The 25012-nt window shown below is 40.1% G+C and overlaps 1 protein-coding gene and 1 non-coding gene across 24 annotated transcripts in view; one reads left to right on the top strand and one right to left on the bottom strand.

Moving 5' to 3' along the window:
- DLGAP1 (DLG associated protein 1) overlaps positions 1 to 25012 on the bottom strand; it is a 993959-nt gene that overhangs the window by 313982 nt on the left and 654965 nt on the right. For 17 of the 23 annotated variants that reach the window (XM_058438584.1, XM_032152723.2, XM_032152722.2 and 14 more), the window contains one exon: positions 7582 to 7796. In XM_058438584.1, the coding sequence (XP_058294567.1) occupies positions 7582 to 7796 (215 nt within the window). Of the gene's footprint in view, positions 1 to 7581; positions 7797 to 17283; positions 17398 to 25012 lie in introns of all 23 variants that reach the window. The other 6 variants (XM_058438597.1, XM_058438589.1, XM_058438588.1 and 3 more) reach the window with 1 other exon arrangement.
- On the top strand, positions 4834 to 4937 carry LOC116470099 (small nucleolar RNA U13). The gene has a single exon (XR_004248528.1). It is a non-coding gene; the product is annotated as a small nucleolar RNA U13 (small nucleolar RNA).

Genomic DNA, 25012 nt, shown 5'->3' on the forward strand with positions numbered 1-25012 from the left:
TCTTAGACTCGTCTATGTGTGTGTGTGTGTCTGTGTATATTTTTCTCTTCCAGTTGACTCTGGAAAACCAGATTTTAGTAAAGCATTTAGTGAATATTGAAACCAAGGTATAAATGATGGACACAGTACTTAAATTATTAAAGGTACCAAATGTTTGTTGCATGAATAAATGAGTGAGTGAGTGATTGCATGAATATAATTTCTGATTGTAATTAGGGTGTTCTCTTTACCTCGTTGTCTGCACTTTAACGGGAACATAGATATTAAATTGAATAAATGGCAGGTAGCAGACAGACAAGACGAAGGAATTTTAAGGCTCTCTGCAAAGAGAAGCCGTCCTGGAAGGACAGTGGGCAGCATCTCTGATCAGCACTACCTAAAGGAAGTGGGGAGTCTTTGTTTCCAGAACCCTTAGCCAGGGACTTCCCCGCTCCCCTCCCTCTGCTGTCTTAGGGCTTTGTTTACATTGCCCCTTGAAGCTAGCTGTCAAGGGTGCAAACCTGGTCTGCCATCCTTTGAAGAAGGTTCAGGTTACACACGGTAAGCCACAGAACACAGACAGGCCCAGGATTCATTATTGTATTAGTCACCACAGAGCTGAACCCAGGCTCCTAAGAGTACGTCCCTTCTTCCTGCGTCCTCTGTCAGCCAGCGCCTTCTGCAGCTCTGATCCTTTGATCATTGGTTCTTCTTTCCTGCACCTGAGGCTAAGCCTGAGTCAAGATGTTCTCAAGATCCTTCCTGTTTCAGCTGCATGTCTGATGTTTACACTTGCGACTTAGAACTCACTTCACTGCAGGCTTCTGATGCCCCTTCAAATCCATCCTTCACTCTCACAATCTGTTTTGAATGTCTGTTTTTCCTGGGTACCACTTCTCAGTTGTCCACACCCAGTTGATCTTCCTTTCCCCTCCATTATTAAATGTCTTTTAAATAGCTCATCACTGCAGTCTTAGTAAGTTCAACTTTCCATCCAGCTTTTTATCTTTTCTGGTTTCAACACCTGGGCTCAAATCTTAGCTGTGACATTTGATTGATAGGTGACCTTAAAAAAGTTATTTAATCTCTCTGAGATGCAAATTTGTCATTTGTAAAATGGGCAAAATTGCATGCATAGAGTTATGATGATCAAAAGAAAACACGTATGTAAAGCCCGTAGCACTAAGTCAGGCACTTACAACCTTGTTAAAATGTAAATATCCCTCCTACTTAAAAAAAAATTATTTTAAGTTTTGGGATACATGTGCAGGATGTGCAGGTTTGTTACATAGGTAAACGTGTGCATGGTGGTTTGCTGCACCTATCAACCCATCACCCAGGTATTAAGCCCAGCATGCATTAGCTATTTATCCTGATGCTCTCCCTCCCCCAATTCCTGACTCTTAACTTTTAAGAATGTCTCATTCCTTCTCTCTAGAAAAGTATTGGGACTTTCTTTTATTCTTTCGCTTCCTTTAAAGACATACAAGGAGTTCTCTCCTCTCTGTAGTCATGATCACTGTAGAGACTTTTCAGTCTACGCAGGCTTCCTTTCAACACAGGCTTTTCTAAAGAGTAATTATATAGCAAGAAACCAGGATTTGGTACAGACTACAATACTCACACATGCCCACATCATTTGGAGGACAGCATTCATATCTCAATGAAGGAACATTTTTTTAAAAACTAGAGTGGTGATCTGGAACTGAATGTAATAGATGATTGCTTGTATTAGCTGTTTTTTCTTTTTTAAATCAAGCTGATTTCTAACAAAGATTTGAAAGGTATTTAGATAATTTGTAGATGAGCAAGTGATGATTTTTCTGTGAGCAGGAATGACTTTCCCTGATTTAAACACGTCGCGTTTCTTATTATATTGGAAAGTGGGAGTGGGGAGTTAGAAGTATAGAGGATAACAGAAGAAAGTATTACAGTCAGGGAAGAATGGGACACTACCCTGAGTTTATATCACTGATCACTGAGGACGTAAATTCACAATTTCGTGTGGCAGGTTGGATTTTCTTGTTCTCCCTATTTTGTAAGGAGCATTTGCCATTATACGTTATAATGATACGGAGGAACAGGTAGGAGAGGAATAAAAAAGTGTTTAGGCAAAACAGAGACATTTCATGCTACTTAGAACAGAGATGCGATGATACAAATTGCTATGTTCGCAATACAGTTCATATCTTTGGGGAAAAAAATAGCGATGCTCTAATCTTCATCCCATCCCCCTCTTTCTCTAGCAAGGAAAGGAAAACAAGGAGCAGTAGGTAGGTAGGAGGGGAGTATATGACGTGAGGAACAGGCAAGAACACAGCATGTCCAGGAGGAAAAAAGGGGAGCAAAAAATGTATACAAGATAAACAACAACAATAACAAAAGAGACTCCAGCAAGAGGCTATGGTTTTGGGTTCCTCACGTAGAAATCAATGCATTTAAAATATCCAGAATTAAAGTTGAAGAAGAACACTCCATCTACCTCTTCTCAAATTATTTTCTTTACCAATACTACTTCCTTTTGTCTTTAAACTGTGAACCACCACTCTACTGTGCTTTGTTCTTACAATTATACACGTCAGTGCTGAAAGGTTCCTGGGAGACATTTCCTGTCGACTAAGGATAGCACCCGTGGGCATCTCGGATAGATGAATCATGGTGGCTGGAGCACTGCATTGAGACTGGTTCAGGGGCTCAGTCTGTTCTCAGTGGGTAGGGTGATGGGATCCATCAATGCTGGGATTGGCTAATGCTGTCTGCCACAGGTTTGGGGTGGGAGGAGTTGTAGGGAGAGCCGCCTAAGTGGTGCCATCCATGCAAAGAGACTGAGACTCTCATTTATGAGGAGGTTCAGAGACATTAATCCATTTGCCAAAAGGCACACAGCTACTTAGTATTTTTCCAAATTTGAATTTACATTTTTCCAATTTATCTAAAACAAACAAACAAAAAAAGGTTCAGGGCCAGGGGGAAAAATGAAGATTAAGAGGATTAACCATCCTGAAAATGAAAAATGATTTGTCTTCAAGGCGTTTAGAACTGAAAATAAATCTTCCTGAAGCCTTTTGTTAGACACTTTATCAAAATTGCTAGGAGCTCTGACTGGCTCTCTTGCGACAGCCTGGAATCCTTCTCCTCAATTTCAGAGGAGTTTCAAAATCTGTAATATTATAGACTGACTATTTCTTCCAGGGGGAGAATTTTTCTTAGTGCTTGGATAAAGAGATGAAGTATTAAGACATTTAAACTATTATTCATGCAGGATTAATAGATATTTGAATTTAACTTCAGAATCTTTTAAATGACACCCCACTTAGTATAATTTTTAAAAAGTTCTTTCTGCAGTGTATCGAATAAAAGTCTCAGATGGGATTTGGACTTGGTTTTAACTAATCATGGCAGCAGGCAGTAGTGTCAGTTCTAGAATAAATAGCACTCCAGGTAAGAGACTTAAGTTCTTCATCAGTGCCAGGCTGCAACAACATGCTTTGAGGGAACTCTGGCCCCTAAATGTCTCCTCTACTTGCCTGGAAATTTACTATTAAACATTCAGAATTTTTTTTGAAAATACTAATATTCTTGGGTGATACGCCATTTCAAATTTATTGTTAGCTAATAAGTAAGGAAGAAGGAAAAGCTAGTGATGAGGTGGAGCGATTTGTTAATAGCTGTGGGATAAGAGAAGAGAGTGACCGAAATAATGGTTTTCCAAGAGTAGCTACAGGAGGAGTTTTGCTGGCCCAAAGATGGACTTCATTGTCTCAAAACTACTCCTAACACCAGAATGTTTAACTGACCTTAGGCCTTATATGTCTGAGGACCCAATAACTAACAGTAAGCAGCTGATGAAAAATCACCCACATAAATAAATCCTCAAGATGTCTTTGGAAAATAGAAAAGAAAAGAGAAAAACAATGTAAGAAAGTGTAGGAGTGGCTTCTCTTCAACATTTCTGAGAGAAGATGGGAGTTGAAAACCTTAAACAAAATGTTGCCCCAATCTCACTTGCCTAATTTTAGTTATCTTGGTTCAGGGCTATGATTCATCCCTAAAGCTGTGAATTGCTGAGGAGGAAGGAGGGAAAAAAAATCGGCTTAAATGTCAAAGAAGTAGGAACATAAATATAGTTTTCTTTTTTGAGGAACTAGAATTCCAGGATATGGGGATCTTTTTTCTCATAAGGGACTGAATCCTTCAAAATTCTAGAAAAATAATGATCTGCAGTCAAAACATCATCAAGGAATGAAAGACAGAATTGATTATAAGTCATGTCATGTCTGAATTTTTGCCTCTATAGTGTATTTTCCTTTTTTTTTGTATCTCTTTCAATCTGGTTAAACTATTAATTAATTAATTAATTTTGAGACAGGGTCTCTCTCTGCTGCCCAGGCTGGGGTGCAAGGCTCAATCATGGCTCACTGCAGCCTCAACTTCCTGGGTTCAAATGATCCTCCCACCTCAGCCTCTCAAGTAGCTGGGACTACAGGCACACGCCACCACACCCGGCTAAATTTTGTAGTTTTTGTAGAGAAAAGGTTTTGCCATGTTGCCCAGGCTGGTCTCGAACTCCTGGGCCCAAGCAATCTGCCCACCTCGGCCTCCCAAAGTGCTGGGATTACAGGTGTAAGCCACCATGCCTGGCCAGTCTGGTTAAACTAGAGGTCACTAACAATTGTATGCAGTTGAAGATGACGGAGGTTTAATGTGTAGACTGTAATGACAAAGGGAACTCATAAAAAAGGTGAATGTGAAAGGAATGGAGGTAAGTGGAACTATGAGAAATGATTTTAGGGGATGTGATGGTAGCACAGGGAAGGAAGATATGTTTGAATGGTTGTCTGAGATTCTCCTGTGATCCTTTTGTGGATCATAATCATGATGATTGAGTTCTCACAGTAATATATGAGATGTGCTTCCTTCAAACCTTGTTATGATGTTGGCACACTATCCGTCTTACATAAACATAGGAAAAAAAAGTTCTCTTTCCTGCCAAAGAATAGGGGACTAGAGAGATGGTTTGGGGAAACTCCATCCTAAGTAAAATGTTTTCAGTTTAGTAGGTGTTCTCCTGTCCATTTATCACCACTTTGAATTTCTGTAAGTGGGGAGGGACGAAATAGCGTCACTAACTCATTCTCAGTTCAACAACTTCACCGTCTGAAGGAGCTGACTCTCTACCATCAGCCTAGCTGTCATCTGCATGTTTGCCTCTTTCTGCTCTGAAAACTTCTGAGCAGCAAAAGAAATATATGGTGGTCACAAAAATATGGTCCAGGATGTTAGAGGAGGGTCATATTGTGAAGAAGGCAAATGAGAAAGAAAGAGTTTCAATGACTTCAGAGTGATCGTCCACATCCTGAAGCTACGAGAGTAGCCCAGGGCATGATTGTGAAGTTGATTTCAGCCCCTACCCTCTACCCCTGTCCTCAGTCTCCTCAGAGCACTCTCCTCATCTTCCTCATGGCTCTGCATCTTTCTGTTCTCCTCTTACCTGGGTATTGCTGTGGACAAGAGCAATTCCTCTATCTTATCACCCAAGACCCAAAGTGTCACTCAGCGAATGTGACCAATGCATCTTGATGACAACCTAACGGGATACTCAGGAGGTGGAAAGGACTCTGGAGGTTGCCAGTTTAAGTGACTTTCTTGCCCATTGCAATCCTTTTCTTGCATCTTCTGGAAGATGTTAACCCTATGGCCATGACTACCTAACATTGTGTCTAGTGGAGAGATATTTTAAGGTCCATAGAAGAATATTTTTTTTCAGAAGGGTCCTTGGCCTCCCTCATTTCATGTCACCTTGGTCCACTGCCTTTCTTACAAATCCAGTTCTTTTAATTTAATTTTCTGAGCTTCTGCTAGATGTGCCAAAGTGCAATGAAGACTTGTTTCTGTTTTTTATTTCCATGTTTTTTTTTTTTTTTTTTTACCTTGTGTGGCAATGTTTTGGGTCCAATTCTGTTCTCCAAATAGATATACTGAAGTTCTAACTCCTACTATCGGTAAATGTGACCTTATTTGGAAATAGAGTCTTTGTAGATCTAATCAAGCCACCAAGTTTGTGGTAGTTTGTTCTGACGATTCTTGAAAAGTAACACATGTAGTAATAAAGGCAAAGAGGAAGGGCAACTGGAAGCCAAAGAAACAAGGAAGAGGTTTTTTTCTTGGCTTAATTTACGAGTGCATTGGTATTAATTTTTGATTAAAATGATCCAGAATTGTTCCACACGAACCCTTGAAAAATAATTCATGAGAGGTTGTCTCTGTCCGGATCTTTAAAATACAACATACTCTGCTATTTAAATAAATTTCCATCCCACAATAGTCAGCTGTTTTTCAGTGCTCTTGATTAACATTTGGGTTTGTTTTCCTTAACTCGACTGCTTTGATTTTTTGTTTTATTTTGCATTTTAATATTTTATTTAGTAACATAATATACATGCATGAATAGTAATGTTTACTTCATCAAAATATGGAATCAAAGGCACTTAAAAATACGAATTATCTGTAATATATTTTTCAGGTCCAAAGGGAATTCTATCTATTTCTACATTCCAAGACTCTAAAGAATTTACTCTCTATAAACAGCATTTAGAATTAAATCAGGTCTTGCTTAAAATAATCAATCTCAGTGATTTCCTGCATAGCGCTATTCTTTGTTTAAAAACAGCACAAATACAGTTAAGGACTACAGTCATATGCTGCACAACAACATTTCAGTTAATGATGCATATAATATGGTTGTCCCATAAGATTATAATACTGTATTTTTACTGTATTTTTCTATGTTTGGATATAGTTACATAAACAAATACTTACCATTGTGTGAGAGTTGCCCACAGCATTCAGTACAGTAATTTGCTGTATAGGTTTGCAACTTAGGAGCAATAGGCCATACCATATAGCCTAAGTGTGTAGTAGGCTAGACCATCTAAGTTTTTGTAAGTGTACTCTATGATGTGTGCACAGTGAAATCGCTTAATGATGCATTTCTCAGAATGTAACTCCATCATTAAATAATGTATGACTATATTTATATTTTCAAAACAAAACCTCTTTAAGGCCTTCAGTTGTAATCCATATTGAGTGCCCAAGTTTAAAAATGTATGTCAAGAACCTTCACATATCCAATTTTAAAGCATGGCCACACTCTATAACTTCTCCAAGACAATCTCCTCTATTATGTTACTCAATTATCTGAAAAATTCAAGAGTCTTAAGAAAAAGTTCTTGTGTGTACTTCGTGCCTGAGCAAACATTCAAGAATTGGGATACATGTATATTCTCATTGACCAGAAATTTTCATTCTTTTCAGAAGCCATTCTGGATTCCTTTAAATCCAGAATGGCTTCTGAAAAGATTGGATTGCTTCTGCTTCTTAGAGATGAGGGGTTCAGCTTATGATCAATGCAGAACACATCTGTTGCCTCTCTCTACAAAGGCACTGTGGTACAGACATCAGATCTAAAGTCACAATCAATGTACTGCACTGCTCCACCTGTAGGATGTTTCTGCCCCACTTACTCTAGGAGATACACCATCTGAGCCTCGGTGATAATACAAGCACCTGGACTATCGCAAGGGCAGGGTTAGGACTACTCACTTGAGTGTGGTGAGTTCTGTAAGGGATGGCTGAGTAGCCTTGAGATAGCTTTCTCTCCGTGCAGCAACTTTTGGAGAAGGCTTGGGACTCGTGTCTGAGTCTCCACTGTCTTCATCCCCCATGGCCTTGATATAACTGCCACTCCGCATTCTTCGGCATGGAATTTCATCATCTTTACCTCGAGGGGTGTACCCTGTCCATTCATCTTGAGGAACCTATTCAGACAGAAAACAGATAACTCACTTTTTATAAAATCCTACCTTTTTCTTTTCTTTTTCCTTTTTTTTAGATTTAACATTTTTAATTTAATTTTTTTTTTTTTTGAGATGGAGTCTTGCTCTGTCGCCCAGGCTGGAGTGCAGTGGCGCAATCTTGGCTCATTGCAAGCTCCGCTTCCCGGGTTCATGCCATTCTCCTGCCTCAGCCTCCTGAGTAGCTGGGACTACAGGCACCCACCACCACACCTGGCTAATTATTTGTATTTTTAGTAGAGATGGGGTTTCACCGTGTTAGCCAGGATGGTCTTGATCTCCTGACCTCTTGATCAGCCCGCCTAGGCCTCCCAAAGTGCTGGGATTACAGGCTAACATTTCTAATTTTTATGAGTACGTAGTAAGTGTATATATTTATAGAGTACATAAGCTATTTTGATACAAGCATACGATGTGTAATAATCACATCAGGGTAAATGGGGTATCCATCACCTCAAGCATTTGTGATTTCTTTGTGTTATAAACATTCCAATTATCCTCTTAGTTATTTTAAAATGTATAAATAAGACCAAGTATTTTCTTTTTTTTGGTATGGTGCTGGATATTGGTAATATAATTATCTGAAACTTTAGACATTAACCTTTCAATAACAATATCTTATTGTAATAGGCTCAAAAATATTTTGAATATGTACAAATCCACGTCTCAGTCTTTAACATGACTCATGTAGTAGCAAAATTAAAACCACTGGCTTTGAATCATTTGTACATCTCAGTTTTCTCATGCTGATAATAGTTGAGTCAGGCATAAGAATGCCATTTGAAAGGAGAGCAATTTTATTTGAGCTTTTCAGTGATTTGTTTTCAATTGCCATTTAAGATTCGGGAATGTTTTCTGATTGATCTATGCCTTCCTTGAACCTTTCAACTTTACCATCTCGTATCCAGTCTGTCTTCTTCCTAAACCAGTGGTCTCCACCAGCTGCATTTACTCCCCAGTCACTTATTCTTTCTGAATCTTTCTTAATTTGAATTCAGCTCCCATAGATCTGCTTAAAGCACTCTCTAAAGGTTCCCAATGGTCTCCTAATGGAAGATAATGTCATTTTCTGGCTTTTATTTTTTGTTGGCCTCTGCACACCCATGCACACACATACATACAAATAACACGTCTTGCAAGTTTCTCCCCTTTTGGCCATCTGATTGCTCGACTTACCTGGTGTAGCTACTACTTGTCTGAATTGTTCCTTTCCTTTTGCTTTGCTGGATCCTACTCTAAGTCCCTAACTGTGGGTACCACAACAAAATCATGTTGTCAGTGCACTGCTCTTTTTTTTTCTTTCCACAATCACTTTTTCTGAGTTCAGCAGAACACTGCACTATGTTTTAGAAGCCGTCTTCATGACTTTCTCTTAAGTTCCTCTTAGATTTTCCACTTCAACATGAACTCAACCTAGATCTCATTCCTTCTTCATTTTTCATGATGTGAAAAAAATGCATAATAGCCACTCTTTTTATTCATTAAGAAGTAACACAGCAAACATCCTACAGTGGACAGAGCACTACACAAGGCTTAAGTAAAAGAGACCAAAAAAGGGGGAGGCTGGTTCTCGCCCTCAACATATTTATAACAGAGACGAGAAGAGAAACGAAAGTTAGCAATAATGGTGATGGGAAAGGAGGATCCAGGAAAGGCTCCCTGGAATTGGCCAGGTTTGCAATGAGAAAATAAAAAGGCTTTTAATATTTTAATGTTAACGATTTACTGCTTATCCATTAAAATAACATGGTACTTCATTATCAACATTTAACTCCGCTAAAAAAAATTTGCCTACAAGATCTCATTTCATCCATACAACAACCTGTGCATATTTTTCTGTTTTTCTCAGGTGAGAAGCAGGAGCTCAGAGAAGGTAAGTAACTTGCCAAAGGACACACAGCTAAAACGGCAGCATTAGGGTTCGAAGTGTTTAACTCCTAAGATCAAAATTATATTAATCAAAATTTTATGATTTATAATATATCACTTTGAAACCTAAAGTGTTAAGAAAATTGTCCACAATAGCACACACACATATCAGACAGAGATTTCTAAATATTATAGGTTCTAAGGAAGTGAGAATAGATGTTCTACTAAAAGAGCATAATTCTTTCCTTTTTAATTGTTAATTCACCTGTATAACTTGAAAGTTTAGATCTAAGAACTTCAGATTGAAGAGACGCTACTATTCATGGTCTTGAAAACAGTGGTTTGTAGGTTCTAATTCTGAAAAGTACTAACCAAGATGAAGCATCACCCTGCAGCATGTTCATTTTATTTAGTAAATTCTTATATTGTGCTCCTGTGTTCAGGCACTGTTCTAAGTGCTTTATAAATGTCAGCTCATTTTTTTTTTTTTTTTTTTTTTTTTTTTTTTTTTTTGAGACGGAGTCTTGCTCTGTCGCCCAGGCTGGAGTGCAGTGGCGCGATCTTGGCTCACTGCAAGCTCCGCCTCCCGGGTTCACGCCATTCTCCTGTCTCAGCCTCTCCGAGTAGCTGGGACTACAGGCGCCTGCAACCACGCCCGGCTAATTTTTTGTATTTTTAGTAGAGACGGGGTTTCATCGTGGTCTCGATCTCCTGACCTCGTGATCCGCCTGCCTCGGCCTCCCAACGTGCTGGGATTACAAGTGTGAGCCACCGCGCCTGGCCAATGTCAGCTCGTTTGATCCACACAGCAGAGGGGTGGTATTATTATTATTCCCATTTTACAAGTGAGGACACTAAAGTTATGTAACTCACTCAGAGTTACAGCTAAGAAGGGGCTGAGTTTCAATGAGGCAGTTCCTAGGGCCATATGTTGACCACTGTTTGATGCTCCTTGTCTTTCTAGGCTGTGCTTTGTGGCACCTGCAGAACTGAGCAATTATAGTCCCGGACACCTTTGTGCTCATCACATTTGATACACTTGCCATTTATTAATTATGCTAGTAACAATGTAATGTTTTTACTTTTTTTAGGTAAAAGCATCAAAATCACCACAGCAACAAAGATTTCTCAGGAAATTATAAATGCTGAGAACAGTCTTGTTTTCCTTGCATTGGCAGGTGACTCACTGCATAGATATGATCATGTTCAGAGCCTCATTATAGGCTTAGCAATTACATTTTAAAAATTAACTTGGTACAGCTGAGGGTCATAGATGATGCACCCCACACTTGCTATTTCTCAATCCTGATGTGAAGTTCATAAGCATTGCTCTCTGGAGTATGTCAGAGACTAATGACAAACTGATTAGCTCATACAGCTTATGCAACAAAACATGACAAATTTTGTTCAGATATTTTTTTCAAAGTTAGTTTATGGTAGAAATTTGGGCTCATACTAGAAACAGTCTGTAACTGCTGTTTAGGGAACCAGCTGAGAAGTATTTAATCTGTGTATCTTTCAATTAATCATACTTTTCAAATGATAGCAGCTAAGAAGTTATGTGGAAGTGACTTCCATTGGAGTGGAATTTGAATAGTAATACATTATTTATATACCTAAAGGTAGCATACAACAAGATTACACATAAAATAATACAGTAATCAGTTCTAGGGAAAGGGTAAAGACAGAAAATCAAGACCTTGGAGAAGAAAAACACAGTTGCTGAACTGTAAGGGCCATTAACATCGATATAATCGAGTCAGCTTTTATTTTTTGTTTCTTAAACACTAAAGCAAAAGGGAGACATTGCTTAGGTAGATAGTTTTAGAAGAAAGCATATAAAGTGGTAAGCATACCAGGCCCAAAGAGTGAAATGTTACTCCCTTTTGATTGGAAAGAAAGGGAGAATTACATGGCTGCAACTGCTATTGTGAGCTGGGCAGAGGTTGCTGTGTCTTTCCATTTCAGCTGCACAGAGAGAAAAGATTTAGGAAAGTCCAAATAAAAAGATAACCTTGCAGCTGTCTCAGAAAAGCCTGCGTTATTACTGTGTTGGCAGTTTCAGGAGCTGGAAGTCTTGGTAGAAGGAAAGCTGGAGCAGAGACAAAGAGTGCAGGTCCTCTTGATTTCAGGCTGGTGGGATGCCCTGCTTGTGTGCACCATCTTAGGAGGGGGTTGGACTCAACAAACATAAACAAATAATAATAAAAGCAAACTAATACAGGTTAGATTTTATAGTAGCTATGGATGAGAAAAAAGGATTAATTGCTTTTTAATTATATGTTTAAGCGTTAGCACTCCAACAGACATCTTAATTTTTGATGAAACAAAATGAGGATTAGTGTGCATTCTTTATTTCAGTGATAGCCCATCTATAACTGAAACGGCGTCTCGCTCTGTCACCAAGACTGGAGTGCAGTGGCACGATCTGAACTCACTGCAACCTCTGCCTCCGGGGTTCAAGAGATTCTCCTGCCTCCCTAGTAGCTGGGATTACAGATGCCCGCCACCATGCCTGGCCAATTTTTGTATTTTTAGTAGAATCGGGGTTTTGCCATGTTGGCCAGGCTGGTCTCAAACTCCTGACCTCATGATCTGGCCTGCCTCAGCCTCCCAAAGTGCTGGGATTACAGGGGTGAGCCACCGTGCCCAGCCAGGATGAGAATGCTTTCTGAATTGAAATGATGTCACGGGCACTGAAGGATGGGCCATGCTAATGAAGGTTATAGTCTATTCAGTCACAGAACAGGAGAAAATAAAACACCACCTAATGGGGCATGCTCATATTTTCTGTCTCTCTTCCTGTCTCCCTCCCTTATTTCTTTACTTCTGCAGGTATTTTTTTGTTGTTTATTTGCCAGCCATGGTTTGGGTGCTGGGAATACACACCAGTGAATAATACAAATGTTGGTCTCATTCCATGTAATTTATATTCTAGAAGGAGAGCTAGAAGAGACAGATAATAGACAAGCACCTGATAAATGAACAAGATAATTTCAGGAAGCACAAATGCTATGAGGAATAAGATAAGGTGATGTGCTAGGGTAGCTGGATGGGGGCTGCTTTAACTTGTCCTTCAGTGAAGCCCCCTTGAAGAAGTAACATCTGAGAGATTTGATGACCAGAAGAGCCAGCCTTGGAAGGATCTAGGGGAAGAGCTTCTAGGCAGAAGGATCAGCCAGTGCAAACTATCTAGAGTAAGAAGAAGATTGGAGTAATCCCAGCCCTAGCAATGAAAATGCCAGCCTTGTCAGAGAGCATTGAGCAAGAGAGACGTGACATGAAGAGAAGCAAAGGGGGTCAGGTCACGTAGCTCGTCTTAAGCTATCTCAAGTCTTCCTTAAAGTTGAATCTGCTCTCCCAAGACTCCCTCCAACTGCTTCAGCCTAAATTAATCTTTTCCTTTATGAAATTTATAGCATGTACCATCTATATAAGGGGTCAGAATATAGCTTGCAGACTAAATCTGTTTCATCATCGATTTTTGTAAATAAAGTTTTATTGGTACACAGCATGCCTATTCATTCTGTGTTATCTATGGCTAACTTTGAGCTACAAGGGCAGAGCTTTATGGTAGCGATGGAGACAATATGGCTCACAGAGAAAGTATCCTAACCCTTGGTCCACATGATTATACTGAGTACTTAAATCATCACGAAATGGTGTTTTATGGACATCCCTCTTTGTCTTTGTTTCATCTCTCCAACTACTCCATAAGCTTACTGAAATCGGGGGAAGCCATATTGCCAAAGGGTTAGAGGGTGGGCTGTGCAATTAAACTGCACAGACTTGAATTCCAGGTTTGAATTTTTGCTGGGTAAATTACTAGGTACGTCCTTGGGTGAGTTAATTAACTTATCTGTGCCTCAGTTTCCTATCCCATAGAATTAGGTGTGGACGAAATGAGGTAATGTCCACAAGCACACAGGAAGTGCTTAATAAAGTTCTGTTTGATGGGAGTTCTGCACTATACACTGTACTCAGCCATATTACTGAGCACACAGACACCCTCTGATGATGAATGACTTTGGCTTTCCAAGACTCTGATGCCTACTTTCAATTAGGAGCAAAAATAGTCTCTCTCCACTTCCAATTGATTCTTTTTAATTTTTGTAGAGATGAGGTCTCACTCTGTTGCCCAGGCTGCTCCTCAAACTCCTGGGCTCAAGTGATCCTCTCACCCCAGCCTCCTGAATAGCCGGGACTACAGGCACCTGCCACCACACCTGGCTTTCTTCATGGCTACTTTTTTTTTTTTTTTTTTTTGAGATGGAGTCTTGCTCTGTCACCCAGGCTGGAGAGTGCAGTGGCATGATCTTGGCTCACTGCAAGCTCTGCCTCCCAGGTTCACGTCATTCTCCTTCCTCAGCCTCCCCAGCAGCTGGGACTACAGGCGCCCACCACCACGCCTGGCTAATATTTTGCATTTTTAGTAGAGACGGGGGTTTCACTGTGTTAGCCAAGATGGTCTCGATCTCCTGACCTAGTGATCTGCCCCCTTGGCCTCCCAAAGTGCTGGGATTACAGGCATGAGCCACCATGCCCAGCGGCTACTTTTAAAGTATATGGCCAATGACAATAATCTTGGGGATTAAAAGCAGTGGCATTTATTATTAAAAGAAGTGGATTAAAAGCAGTGGCTGCCATATTTCTATCCACTATATATTCTAGTATAAGAATATAAGTGCAAATGGACTATATAAAAATAATTTGCAAACTTATGAAAATTTCTTTCATGACAAGAAAACGGTTCTCCTAAGTTGGCCCATGGGCACAAAAAGGTATTTGTCTCTCTGCTGGAAGTGGAGTATCTTTTGGTGATGACATTTCCCCGCCACTTTAGGTTTTCCTAAACTCAGTTGAAAGAGGAACATACGGCCAGACGCGGTGGCTCATGCCTGTAATTCCAACACTTTGGGAGGCCGAGACGGGCAGATCATGAGGCAAGGAGTTCAAGTCCAGCCTGGCCAACATATAAAACCCCGTCTCTACTAAAAATACAAAAAATTAGCCGGGCGTGGTGGTGGGTGCCTGTAATCCCAGCTATGCCGGAGGCTGAGGCAGGAGAATCGCTTGAACCTGGGAGGCAGAGGTTGCAGTGAGCTGAGATCGTGCCACTGCACATTTTACTGAATCTAAGATACTAATGCAATTGTCCCAACATTTTTTGTGTCACTAAGAAAGAAAGAAACATCATCAATAAATTCTGACACTCCATAGAATATATGATTTATCCCAGTATCCAAAATGCTAAAATGTGGAAACTATGGCTCTTAGAATAAATTAAAAACCTTTTAAAAATATGTATGAGAAGAAAAACAAGAAATGAATGTATTCTGGGATAGTAATTGTTGAACTTAATGTTCATATTTAGTAATGACCAAATTAATAACAGCAATTACATTTATCATGTCATGAGTTTGGAAAAAAATCATAAGTTCGCATAATGTCTTATGATCCTTACAACTATCATGAAGGATATGAAGAGTAAATATTATAGCCTCAGTTTGTCAAATAGAGAAACTGAGGTCGGGAGAGATTAGTAACTAGTGCAGGGTGACACTGTGCCCAAGCTGAGGTCTGCCATTCACAGTTCAGGAATCTCCCCCGCCCCCTTCTAGCATATTCATATATGTCTTTTGACATGTCTTTTGGGTAACAATTGTTATTTTTTAATAAACTACAAAGCACATATTTTAGATAAGAAAATAATATTATAGTGTTTTGAGGTCTGTTTGAAGGAAAAAATTAATAAACAAATAGTGGGTTACAACCCTTTGAAAGAAAAGTTACAAGAACTACCCTATCAGATGTAGGAACGCTTAGTTTTAAAAGTCTCTCCCCAAGGGCATCTAGCTTGAGTGCCCCACTTTGGCTGGGCTGCAGTTATCAAAGTGTAACTAAATAGATTATAGTCTGTGCCAATGATGGTCTGCGAGACGATGGTTGAGAGATGAAGCCATGTGCACGTGACTCTTTGAGAGCGGATTATCTCAGGATGGGAAGTTGCATGGTGAGGTGTGGAGTAATGAGAATGTGTGAGATTTTGGGAAATCTGAGAGCCACAAAAGGAATGAAGACACTTAGAAAGCCGGGACAGCTGAAATGGAGCGTATGTCCTGAAAATATACAAAGGCAGGCCTGTGCGATTCCATGAGCTATTCTGGGTTGCAGAGATTTGGGAGGAAAACTGATGAACCTAAGGCTGTGAGTGCATAAAGCAAAGTTCTATTTCATCAGGAACCAAAGAACTGGGAGGAAGGAACCTAGGCATTTGGTTGATTTGGTGAAAACAAAGGCAGTAGAACAAGGAAAAGTAGCAACTGAATGGTGGGCATGAGGGGATAGGTTTCTATTCGCACAGCTACCCCTCAGCAGCTGTTGATTCCTTTCCAAACACAAGGTATTTCAATGACAGCAGCCAGGTAAATACGGGTGCTTGGCAGTGACTTAGGGGTCAACCTGTTTGGCCTTTCCTGTGCTTGAAAAGGAATGGTAAATAGGAAGAGAAAAATGTACATCATGAAAGGAGAGTTGGGCATCTGACATTCTTGAAAAAATCTGACAATTATGGAATAATCTCAATGAGCTAGGGGCAGTGCCTATGTTACTTTATTTTAATCTTTGCAGCAGTTGTATGAAATAGGCATTACTATTTCCATCTTACTGCTTCAAAATTGAGATTCAAAAAGGTAAAATGGCCAAGTGCAATGGCTCGTGCCTGTAATCCTAGCACTTTGGGAGGCCAAGGCAGGAGGATCACTTGATTCCAGGAGTTTGAGACGGGCCTGGGCAACAAAGAAAGACCCCATCTCTACAAAATAATTTTTTAAATGTAGCTGGTGTAGTGGTGGTATGTGCCTGTAGTCCTAGCTATTTGGGAGGCTGAGACAAGAGGATTGCTTGAGCCCAAAAGTTTGAGGCTGCAGCGAGCTATGATGGTGCCACCACTCTCCAGCTGGTCGACAGAGTGAGACTCTTGTGTCAAAAAAAAAAAAAAAAAAAAATGAAACGACTTGCCCAAGGTCATAATAATTGGTTGAAACGTGCATTTGTCTGACACCACAGATTTTAATAATATTACCTTGCCTCTGAGGAATCCGTGATGATTAAGTGAATGAACCAATAAACTAAAAAAAAAAGAAGAGAATGGGGTGCACACTCCCACTCAACAGTCGTGGTTTTTAAAATAAAATGTAACCATTCAAATAAGCATAAACGTTCTCGTGTCACTAATTTTCTAGCACTGCTAAAAGAGGGTTCAAAATAATAAATACTTAATTCTGAAGTGAAAGAGTGTTGTTGTTTCCTGGTCCGGGGCTGCCTTACCAAGTATTGTTTGCAGCTGCTGTTTAAACAAACATGAACAGTCTGGAGTAGGGGGTGGGTGATTAGAAAACTTGCAGGACAGCCACACCTTTAAGGGTGGCTTGGGAGCCTTGAAGCATCCCAACAGCGTTTTAGCATTTGTAAGAAGGCTCCACCCTGGACTTTAGGTTCCTGCCTACAACTTTTTAGAGAAATGGCTGTAATGTGTTGGCCTTCTAAGCACTTTTAGTGGGCTCTCAGATTCCCTACTCACTCGATTTCTTTGCATCTTCTTTGCAGCTGGGAGAACTGCTTTTCTGCTCCACACAGCTTTCACCTTGACAAATGCGACTTGGCTTAAATGTCCCTTTAGCCTTTTTAGCTTGCTCTTCTCATAGCAAAAACAGAAAAAAAAAAAAAAAAAGAGCAAGAATAGGAAAATTACAATTATGCAATGTGCAGATCCCTATCAGGAGAAGATTTCCCTGGCAACCGCCCTTTCTTACTCCCTTGGAAGCCCGAAACTGGTGGAAAACTTAATTTGTTTTAGATTGCTTAAAATTACCTTTTAAGGATAAGAGTAAATACCTACCTCTTTAAATAGAATTTATGCCCTTTGCCACAGCTCTTCCAAATAACATTTTTAAATGATCTTGAAAGAATAGAACGTTGTAAACAGTGATACATAATGGTAATTTGCTTGCCACGACCCTATAGAATTATTCTTACCCACAAACATTTATAGTATCTACGGGGTACCCAGCACCATAGCAGGGGCTGGGCAAATACACCAAAAGCATTTTATAAAACACAGTCTCTGGTGTTAAAGGAGTTTATAAGTTTTGAGTGGATCTGGTGAATCTGGAGGGTGGATGAAGGAAACGAGTAAAAAGCAGCTTTAAGTAAGTCAAGCTGAGTCGAGTATTAAATCTCAGTACCTCTGAATTTCATACTGGGTTTGAAGTTTGTTCCCATAAATCCCCTTTCCTGGTGATGAAACTGTTCCTTAAAAATTGAACACATGTGTGTGAAGTGCAAATGCCACTGATAAACAGCCCTGCAGGGGAATGGCAGAGGGGCTAGGTCTGTGGTCCCCAAGGGATTGGGGAGCCATGGGCCTTTGGGGATTAGTAGAAAATGTTACTGAGGTGCTGGATGACATTAAAAGGGGCACTACCTGTGGATAAGACACTCTTGTGACATCACATCAAGAAATAATAACTAAGATGCTGGGCGTGGTAGAATGCACCTGTAGTCCCAGCTACTTGGGAGGCTGAGGGGAGAGGATCACTTGAATCCAGGAGTTCAAGACCAGCCTGGGCAACACAGTGAGACAAGATATTAAGATTCTAGTATGATGTAGGGACAGGAAGGGAAATGAATTTTATTAATTATTCACCCACTATTTTGACTGTAGTGAATACATATAGGTTTAGCTATCCCAGTTCCACTTCTGGTTCTTATAGCCAAGCCTCCTGATTTTGCTTTGGGAAAAGCTTTCTCCTCAACTCGAGGTCCATGTATTTCAGCAGCAGCCCAAGAGTTGGGGTAGGACAATCAGCAAATCACACTTCCTGGCTTCATTGCTTGGCTCAGGGCAGAGGTGAATGATCTAAGCTTACTCAGTCAGCAAGCATCTCTGGACCTGTGCATGAAATGCCAGGACAAAGATACCTCCTCTCCCACTGAATACATTAATAGGGATGCATGTGACCTGAGGACTTGTTGGTAGCCATTTTATAACATCTAATACACAAATGTAATTTCACGTAATACAAAAACCCTATGTTATGTTAATGCCATTGCAATGATGAAAAAATTGAGACTTAGTGGTATTAAATAACTTACACCAAATGTTACAGCTTGTCAGAATTGAAAGACAGGTTTGTCTTACTCAAATTTCTACACTCTTTTCATCACACCAGGCTGCTATCTATAAGAGTTTCAAAACTTTGTTATAGTAATTTTCTATTAAACCTAACATTCAAGTGTTAAGTTGCTGGGAGATAAAATCCCATAGCATTTTGGAACTTGTAACAAGTACTGAGTGTTAGATGCTTGGCCCAGCACTTTGGGAGGCCGAGGTGGGCAGATTACCTGAGGTCAGGAGTTTGAGACCAGCCTGGCCAACATGGTAAAACCCCATCTCTACTAAAAATACAAAAATTAGCCAGGCGTGGTGGCTGGCACCTGTAATCCCAGCTACTCAGGAGGCTGAGGCAGGAGAATTGCTTGAACCCAGGAGGTGGAGGTTGCAGTGAGCCAAGATGGTACCACTGCACTCCAGCCTGGGTGACTGAGTGAGACTTCCTCTCAAAAAAAAAAAAAAAAAAAAAAAAAATAGAGGTCTAGGTCTATGGTAAATATATTTTTTCCACTGACTATATAGGAGATAAGCTAACTTAGAGCCCCTTTTTAGTTTTTAATGTGACTTCATTTTTTGGTGTATTGGAGGCATATCTGTTGGCTTGGAATTGTTAGTTGAGCCATCATAGCTTTCCATTATTGTTATAGTTACTAGTGTGCTGGTGTCTATCCACCATATACTATGATGTTTGTTGCTATAATTCCTAGTTGCAAACACTGAATTCCCTGAGGCAAAGTAGAATTTTGTGTCTGGTGTTCAGAAGCAGAGATGTGGGTAGAAGATTAGTGACCTTCCTCTTGCTGCCAATAGAAGCCCACATGTGGAAACATCATTAATCAACACTAATCCTTGGTGTTGTCTAAAATCGCATAAACCTCTCAGCACATATGTCTGTTGCTATACACACCCAACTACTTGTCAAACTTGTATATGAACTTTTTCCTTAGGACACAAAATCTGATAATGTTATTATTAACAAATGGTATAGCTAGAGTCTATAAAATATCAAGTCCATCATCTCAAGTATTAATACTTAATTTTAGAATTATAAATTTTAAAAAAGATTTCAGCAAATATTTTCCTTTAGTCTCTCTATTATCAATTTTGAAATATTAAGTTTCTCAAATGAGGCTTACTTGTGAATCATTAACTTACATATTTGACATTTATAAACAAAGAAAAATCCCAATAGATTTAAGAAGAGATACAACTCAGAGGCTCCTGCTTTTCGTCATCATCATCTGATTCCTACTGCATCTTGGGGCTGTTTGGACTTTTTATTCCAAGCTACATTTATAACACCTGAAAGCATACGGCATTCAAATGGGCCAAAATAATCTTTCCTTCCTGAATCCCATCCATTCTAATGCAATGAAACCGTCAAACCACATGCATCTAGTTCTTGAGATCGGGAAAATAACTGAATAATATTTCGGTGTCCTCATGCACATGTGTGATTCAAAATTCCACTTTTATAATCATCATACAGGGAATTTGCCTCTTGAGGGTGTGTACTTTAAGCTACATTTCAATCTACTTTCCACAGGCAGCAAGATATCTATAATGAACAGAGGATGTCCCACAAACATATGTGCAGATGAGTATGATACACTCAATAGTTATCCAAATCAGTGCTTCCAGGCTAGCTCAAGGTCCACTGAAAGGAAATGTTCCAACTGGAGTATTCATTACAGGGTCCTCTTCTTTCACTTTAAACTGATTACTTTGTGGTTAAGCTGGAGTTAAAAGTTCTACTTCTTCTGTGACCTTATAAAAATGCTTTAAAAGTATTCATTCACTTGTTCAACACATATTTATTGAGTATATACAGTCACCCTATGGTATCTGTGGGGGACTGGTTCCAGGATACCAAAATCCATGGATGCTTAACTTCCTGATATAAAATGGTGTAGTATTTGCATATAACCTATGCATTATCTTCCCATATATTTTAAATCATCTCTACATTCCTTGTAATACCGAATACAATGCCTGCACACCACTTCATTTGTGTGGATTCAACATAGTACTCAGGGTGCAGCAAATTCAAGTTTTGTTTTGTGCAATTTTGTGGATTTTTTTTCCAAATATTTTTGACCCATGGTTGGTTAAATCCACAGATGCAGAACTGATGGATACATAGAGAGGACTGTATCATGAAACAGGTGCTATTTTAGGTACTGGGGATACCGCAATTCACAGGCAGAGAAAAAATCTCTGTTCCTCGAAGAACTAAAAATAGAACTACCATTTGACCCAGCAATCATAGTACTGAGTATATATAGGAAAATAAAGCACTCTACCAAAAATACACCTGCACTCACATGTTGATCACAGCCCTATTAAACTATACTAAAGTCATGGAATCAACCTAGGTGCTCATCAGTGGTAGGTTGGATAAAGAAAATGTGGTACATATACACTATGGAATACTATGCAGCCATAAAAAAGAATAAAATCATGTCCTTTGCAGCAACACAGATGCAGCTGGAAGCCATTATCCTAAATGAATTCATGCAGAAATGGAAAACCAAATACTGCCTGTTCTCACTCGTAAGTGGGAGCTAAACGATGGCTACACACAGACATAAAGAGGGCAACAGTAGACACTGAGGACTCCAAAAGAGGGGATGGTAAAGGGCAAGGGTTGAAAAACTACCTACTGGGTACTATGTTCATTATTTGGATGATGAGTTCAATAGAAGCCCAAACCTCAGTGTTATGCAATCTAACCATGTAACAAGCCTGTACATGTATGCCCTGAATCTAAAATTAAAAAATAAAGCTCTGCTTTCATGGGGAAGGGAGAAGACAGACACTAATAAAATAAGCAAAATGTATGTTAGGCAATGATATGTGCTATGGAAAAATGAAAGCAGGAAAGGGGAAAGAGCGTGTGGAGGAGAGGAGGGTGGTGGGACAGGCAGTGTTAATAGTGTCATCATCGCAGGCCACGTTAAGAGACCTTAGGTAACAACTGAATGGAGTGAGGGACTCTGCCCTGGGGTCTGGCGGCAGAGTGCTCAAGGCAGAAAGAATCACAGATGAGAAAGTCCTGAAGAAAGGGCAGGACTGCCATGCACACAGCGGGAGGCCAGGTGAGTGGAGTGGAGTGAGAGGTGGCAGAAGGTGAGGACAGTGATTGGCTTTACAGGCTGTGGTAAGGGCTGTGGCATTTACTCGGGGTGAGATGGGAATAGAATGGAGGCTTTGATGAGACACAGACACATTCTAGTTTAAGAGAATCACTCAGGTTGCCAAGTTGAGAATGGCTAAAGGGCAACAAGGGTAGCATCAGAGACCCTTGGAGGCTCATGCAATAAACTAGGTTGTAGCTAAAGGGGAGGAGCCAGGGCAGAGCAGCGGTGGAGGGAGAAGATGAGGCCAAGAGGTTTGTTAACGACGATCTGGATGTGCGGACTGAGAAACAGTAGTTAAGGGCGACTCCAAGGTTTTTGACCTGATCAACTGGAAGGACTGAATTCCCATTAGCTGAGATGACGAGGCCTAAAGAAGGAGTAGACTCAGGATGGAGATTAGGAGTTCAGTTTGGGATGTAGGAAGTTTGAAATGCCCATGGGTCATCTAAGCAGAGATGTTGAATAGGGTAGCTGGCTACCTAAGACTGGGGCTTCAGGCAATCTGGCTGCGAACGTCCCTGTGGGCATACACCTGGGACTTAGAGCTCTGAGAATGAAGGAGGTGACCTAAGGAGTGAGTGTTGGTAGAAGAGAGAAATGGTCCAAGAGCCATGTCCACTCAGCATTGCTCCACCCTTAGAAGTTTGGAGCTAAGAAATCACAAACTAGGCAGGCTTAAAAGGGTCAACAAGGGTGTGTTGTCCGTCCTGGAAGCTGAGTGAAGAAAGTTTTTCAAAGAGAAAGGAGTAACATACTGTCACATTGACTTTTTCCCGTGATCTTAATCCCATGGGACACTAAGTCAGCAACGTTAATTTTATCTCTTAGTCATCAGTTGCCATAGACAAAGGATTCTGCTGTTCATGAATAGCTTTATCTTCCCAGTAAGATGCAAACTTCTTGAGAGCAAGGCTTTTGTTTTCTTCTTTTTCTCTCTCTTTCTACAGCAGTGGCTTTTAAATAGCTTTTGGCTACATCTCACAGTAAGAAATACATCTTACTTTGGAAACCGGTATAAGCACGTATACAAGTGAAAGACAGAGAGAAATACTTAACCTTTTGGCATGCCGTGCACTCTGCCTTTATTTTCATTCTCTTCTATTGTATTCTATTTAATTAAAAATAGTAGTGTTTGTGACCCATTAAATTGATTTCACTACCACTAATTGGTTGCTACTATTGCTTAGAAAAGCACTACTGTTACAGTGTCTGCCACAGGGCTCTGCCACATTCATTATTAATCAGAGAGACACTGTTATTCATCCTCATTCCTCCTCAAGTACCTTCTGTAAAGCAAGTACTTAATAGATGCTTGCCGAATGAATAGTTTTGAGACCTTAAAGTAATACTTCTTGAATTGAGCTCCTTGGTCTTTAGTTACCTTTACTTTTACTGATTGTACTTCTGTACTGATTGTAGTCATGTAGAAGAATATTTCTTAAAAGCTCTGTGTCTTCAGAATAAATACACACCTGCATGTCTTTTTAAAGAGGTCCCTGTGTAGCCAAGAGTCAGAGAAAACACTGGCCAGGGTTGGAGATGACTGCCCAGATGAAGTGAGTCCATCATCTGGGTTATCACATGTGCAAAGTTAGGGCAGGAAGCCTGACGTTTGAATGCTTTTTCATGTTCTTGTACATCAGCCTCTGGGGGCCAGGGGCAGTGGTGTTCAAAACGTTTTTAAAAACAAGACAGGCCAGGCACAGTGGCTCACGCCTGTAATCCTAACAAGTTGGGAGGCAGAGGCGGGAGGACTGCTTGAGCCCAGGTGTTTGACACCAGCCTGGGCAACATAGCAACACCTCATTTCAACAAACTGTTTAAATATTAGCTGGGTGTGGAGGCATGTGCCTGTAGTCCTAGCTACTTGGGAGGCTGAGGTGAGAGGATCTCCTGAGCCTAGGAGTTGAAGGCTCCAGTGAGTTGTGATCAGGCCACTGCACTCCAGCCTGGGTGACAGAGCGAGACTCTATCTCAAAAGAAAAAAAAAAAAAAAGGACTAAAAGACAAAACAAAACCTTAAAAAAAAACTTTCAAGAACAATCCCATCTTTTTATTATAATTTATATAGTATTCAATGTCAATATGAAACATTGATTATTTAAAAATGGGAGTAGAAATCTTTCATTAAATATCTATGACCCGAAGTCAGTGGAGCTGGGAAAATCATTAGTACTAACAATGTCTTAGAATTTTGAAATGTCCAACTACAGAAACGATATATAATTTAACCCAGACATTTCATTTAAAGAATCTTAAAAGCAAAAGCCAGGTAGATGGTAAATCCTCAATAAATGTTAGCTAATGTTTAAATCCTTCTCTATAGAGAATGCTTATAAAAGTGGCACAGAAGAAAATAAAATATTTTTCCACCATGTAATTCTTACTTAGGTAGCTTTTCACTTATAAGGAAGGAGGATGGTGCAATGAATACAGTACATCAGGTCAACCTGAGTTCAAATGTGACTCTACTTAGACCAGACATGTGATTTTGGCCTAATTACCTGAACATCTTTTAACTTCAGGTTTTCAAACATAAAGTGAGGATAGCAATACCTACTTCAGAGACTGATTATAAAGATAGAGATGATATAAAGTAACATATGACATGCCAACTCATTCAAAGTGTATTTGTAGGTTGCTTTTTCATATAGTAATCAGGTTTAAATGATGGTTAAGTTCCCACATGGTGCAAACCCTTAAAGCTTGTTTCATTCATGATAGAGCTGACCCTTAATGGATTGTGCAATAGATCCAAGACTCTCTAAGCTTGGGGGTGGGAGGGGGTTGAGGGTGGGGAAGATTAGTGCACTTGGGGGAATCTCTAGAGGCCTGTGTATAGGGGACTGTGGATCAGTCAGGGTTCTCAGAAGAGAACAGGAAAAAAAAAAGATTTATTTTAGGGAATTGGCTGGGATGACTGTGGTGAGTAACAAGTCTGAAATCCACAGGGTGGTCTGGCAGGCTGGAAACCCAGGCCACAGTTGATTCTGCAG

This window comes from Hylobates moloch, unplaced genomic scaffold (genome assembly GCF_009828535.3).
Source record: "Hylobates moloch isolate HMO894 unplaced genomic scaffold, HMol_V3 SCAFFOLD_5, whole genome shotgun sequence".
Classification (NCBI taxonomy): domain Eukaryota; kingdom Metazoa; phylum Chordata; class Mammalia; order Primates; family Hylobatidae; genus Hylobates; species Hylobates moloch.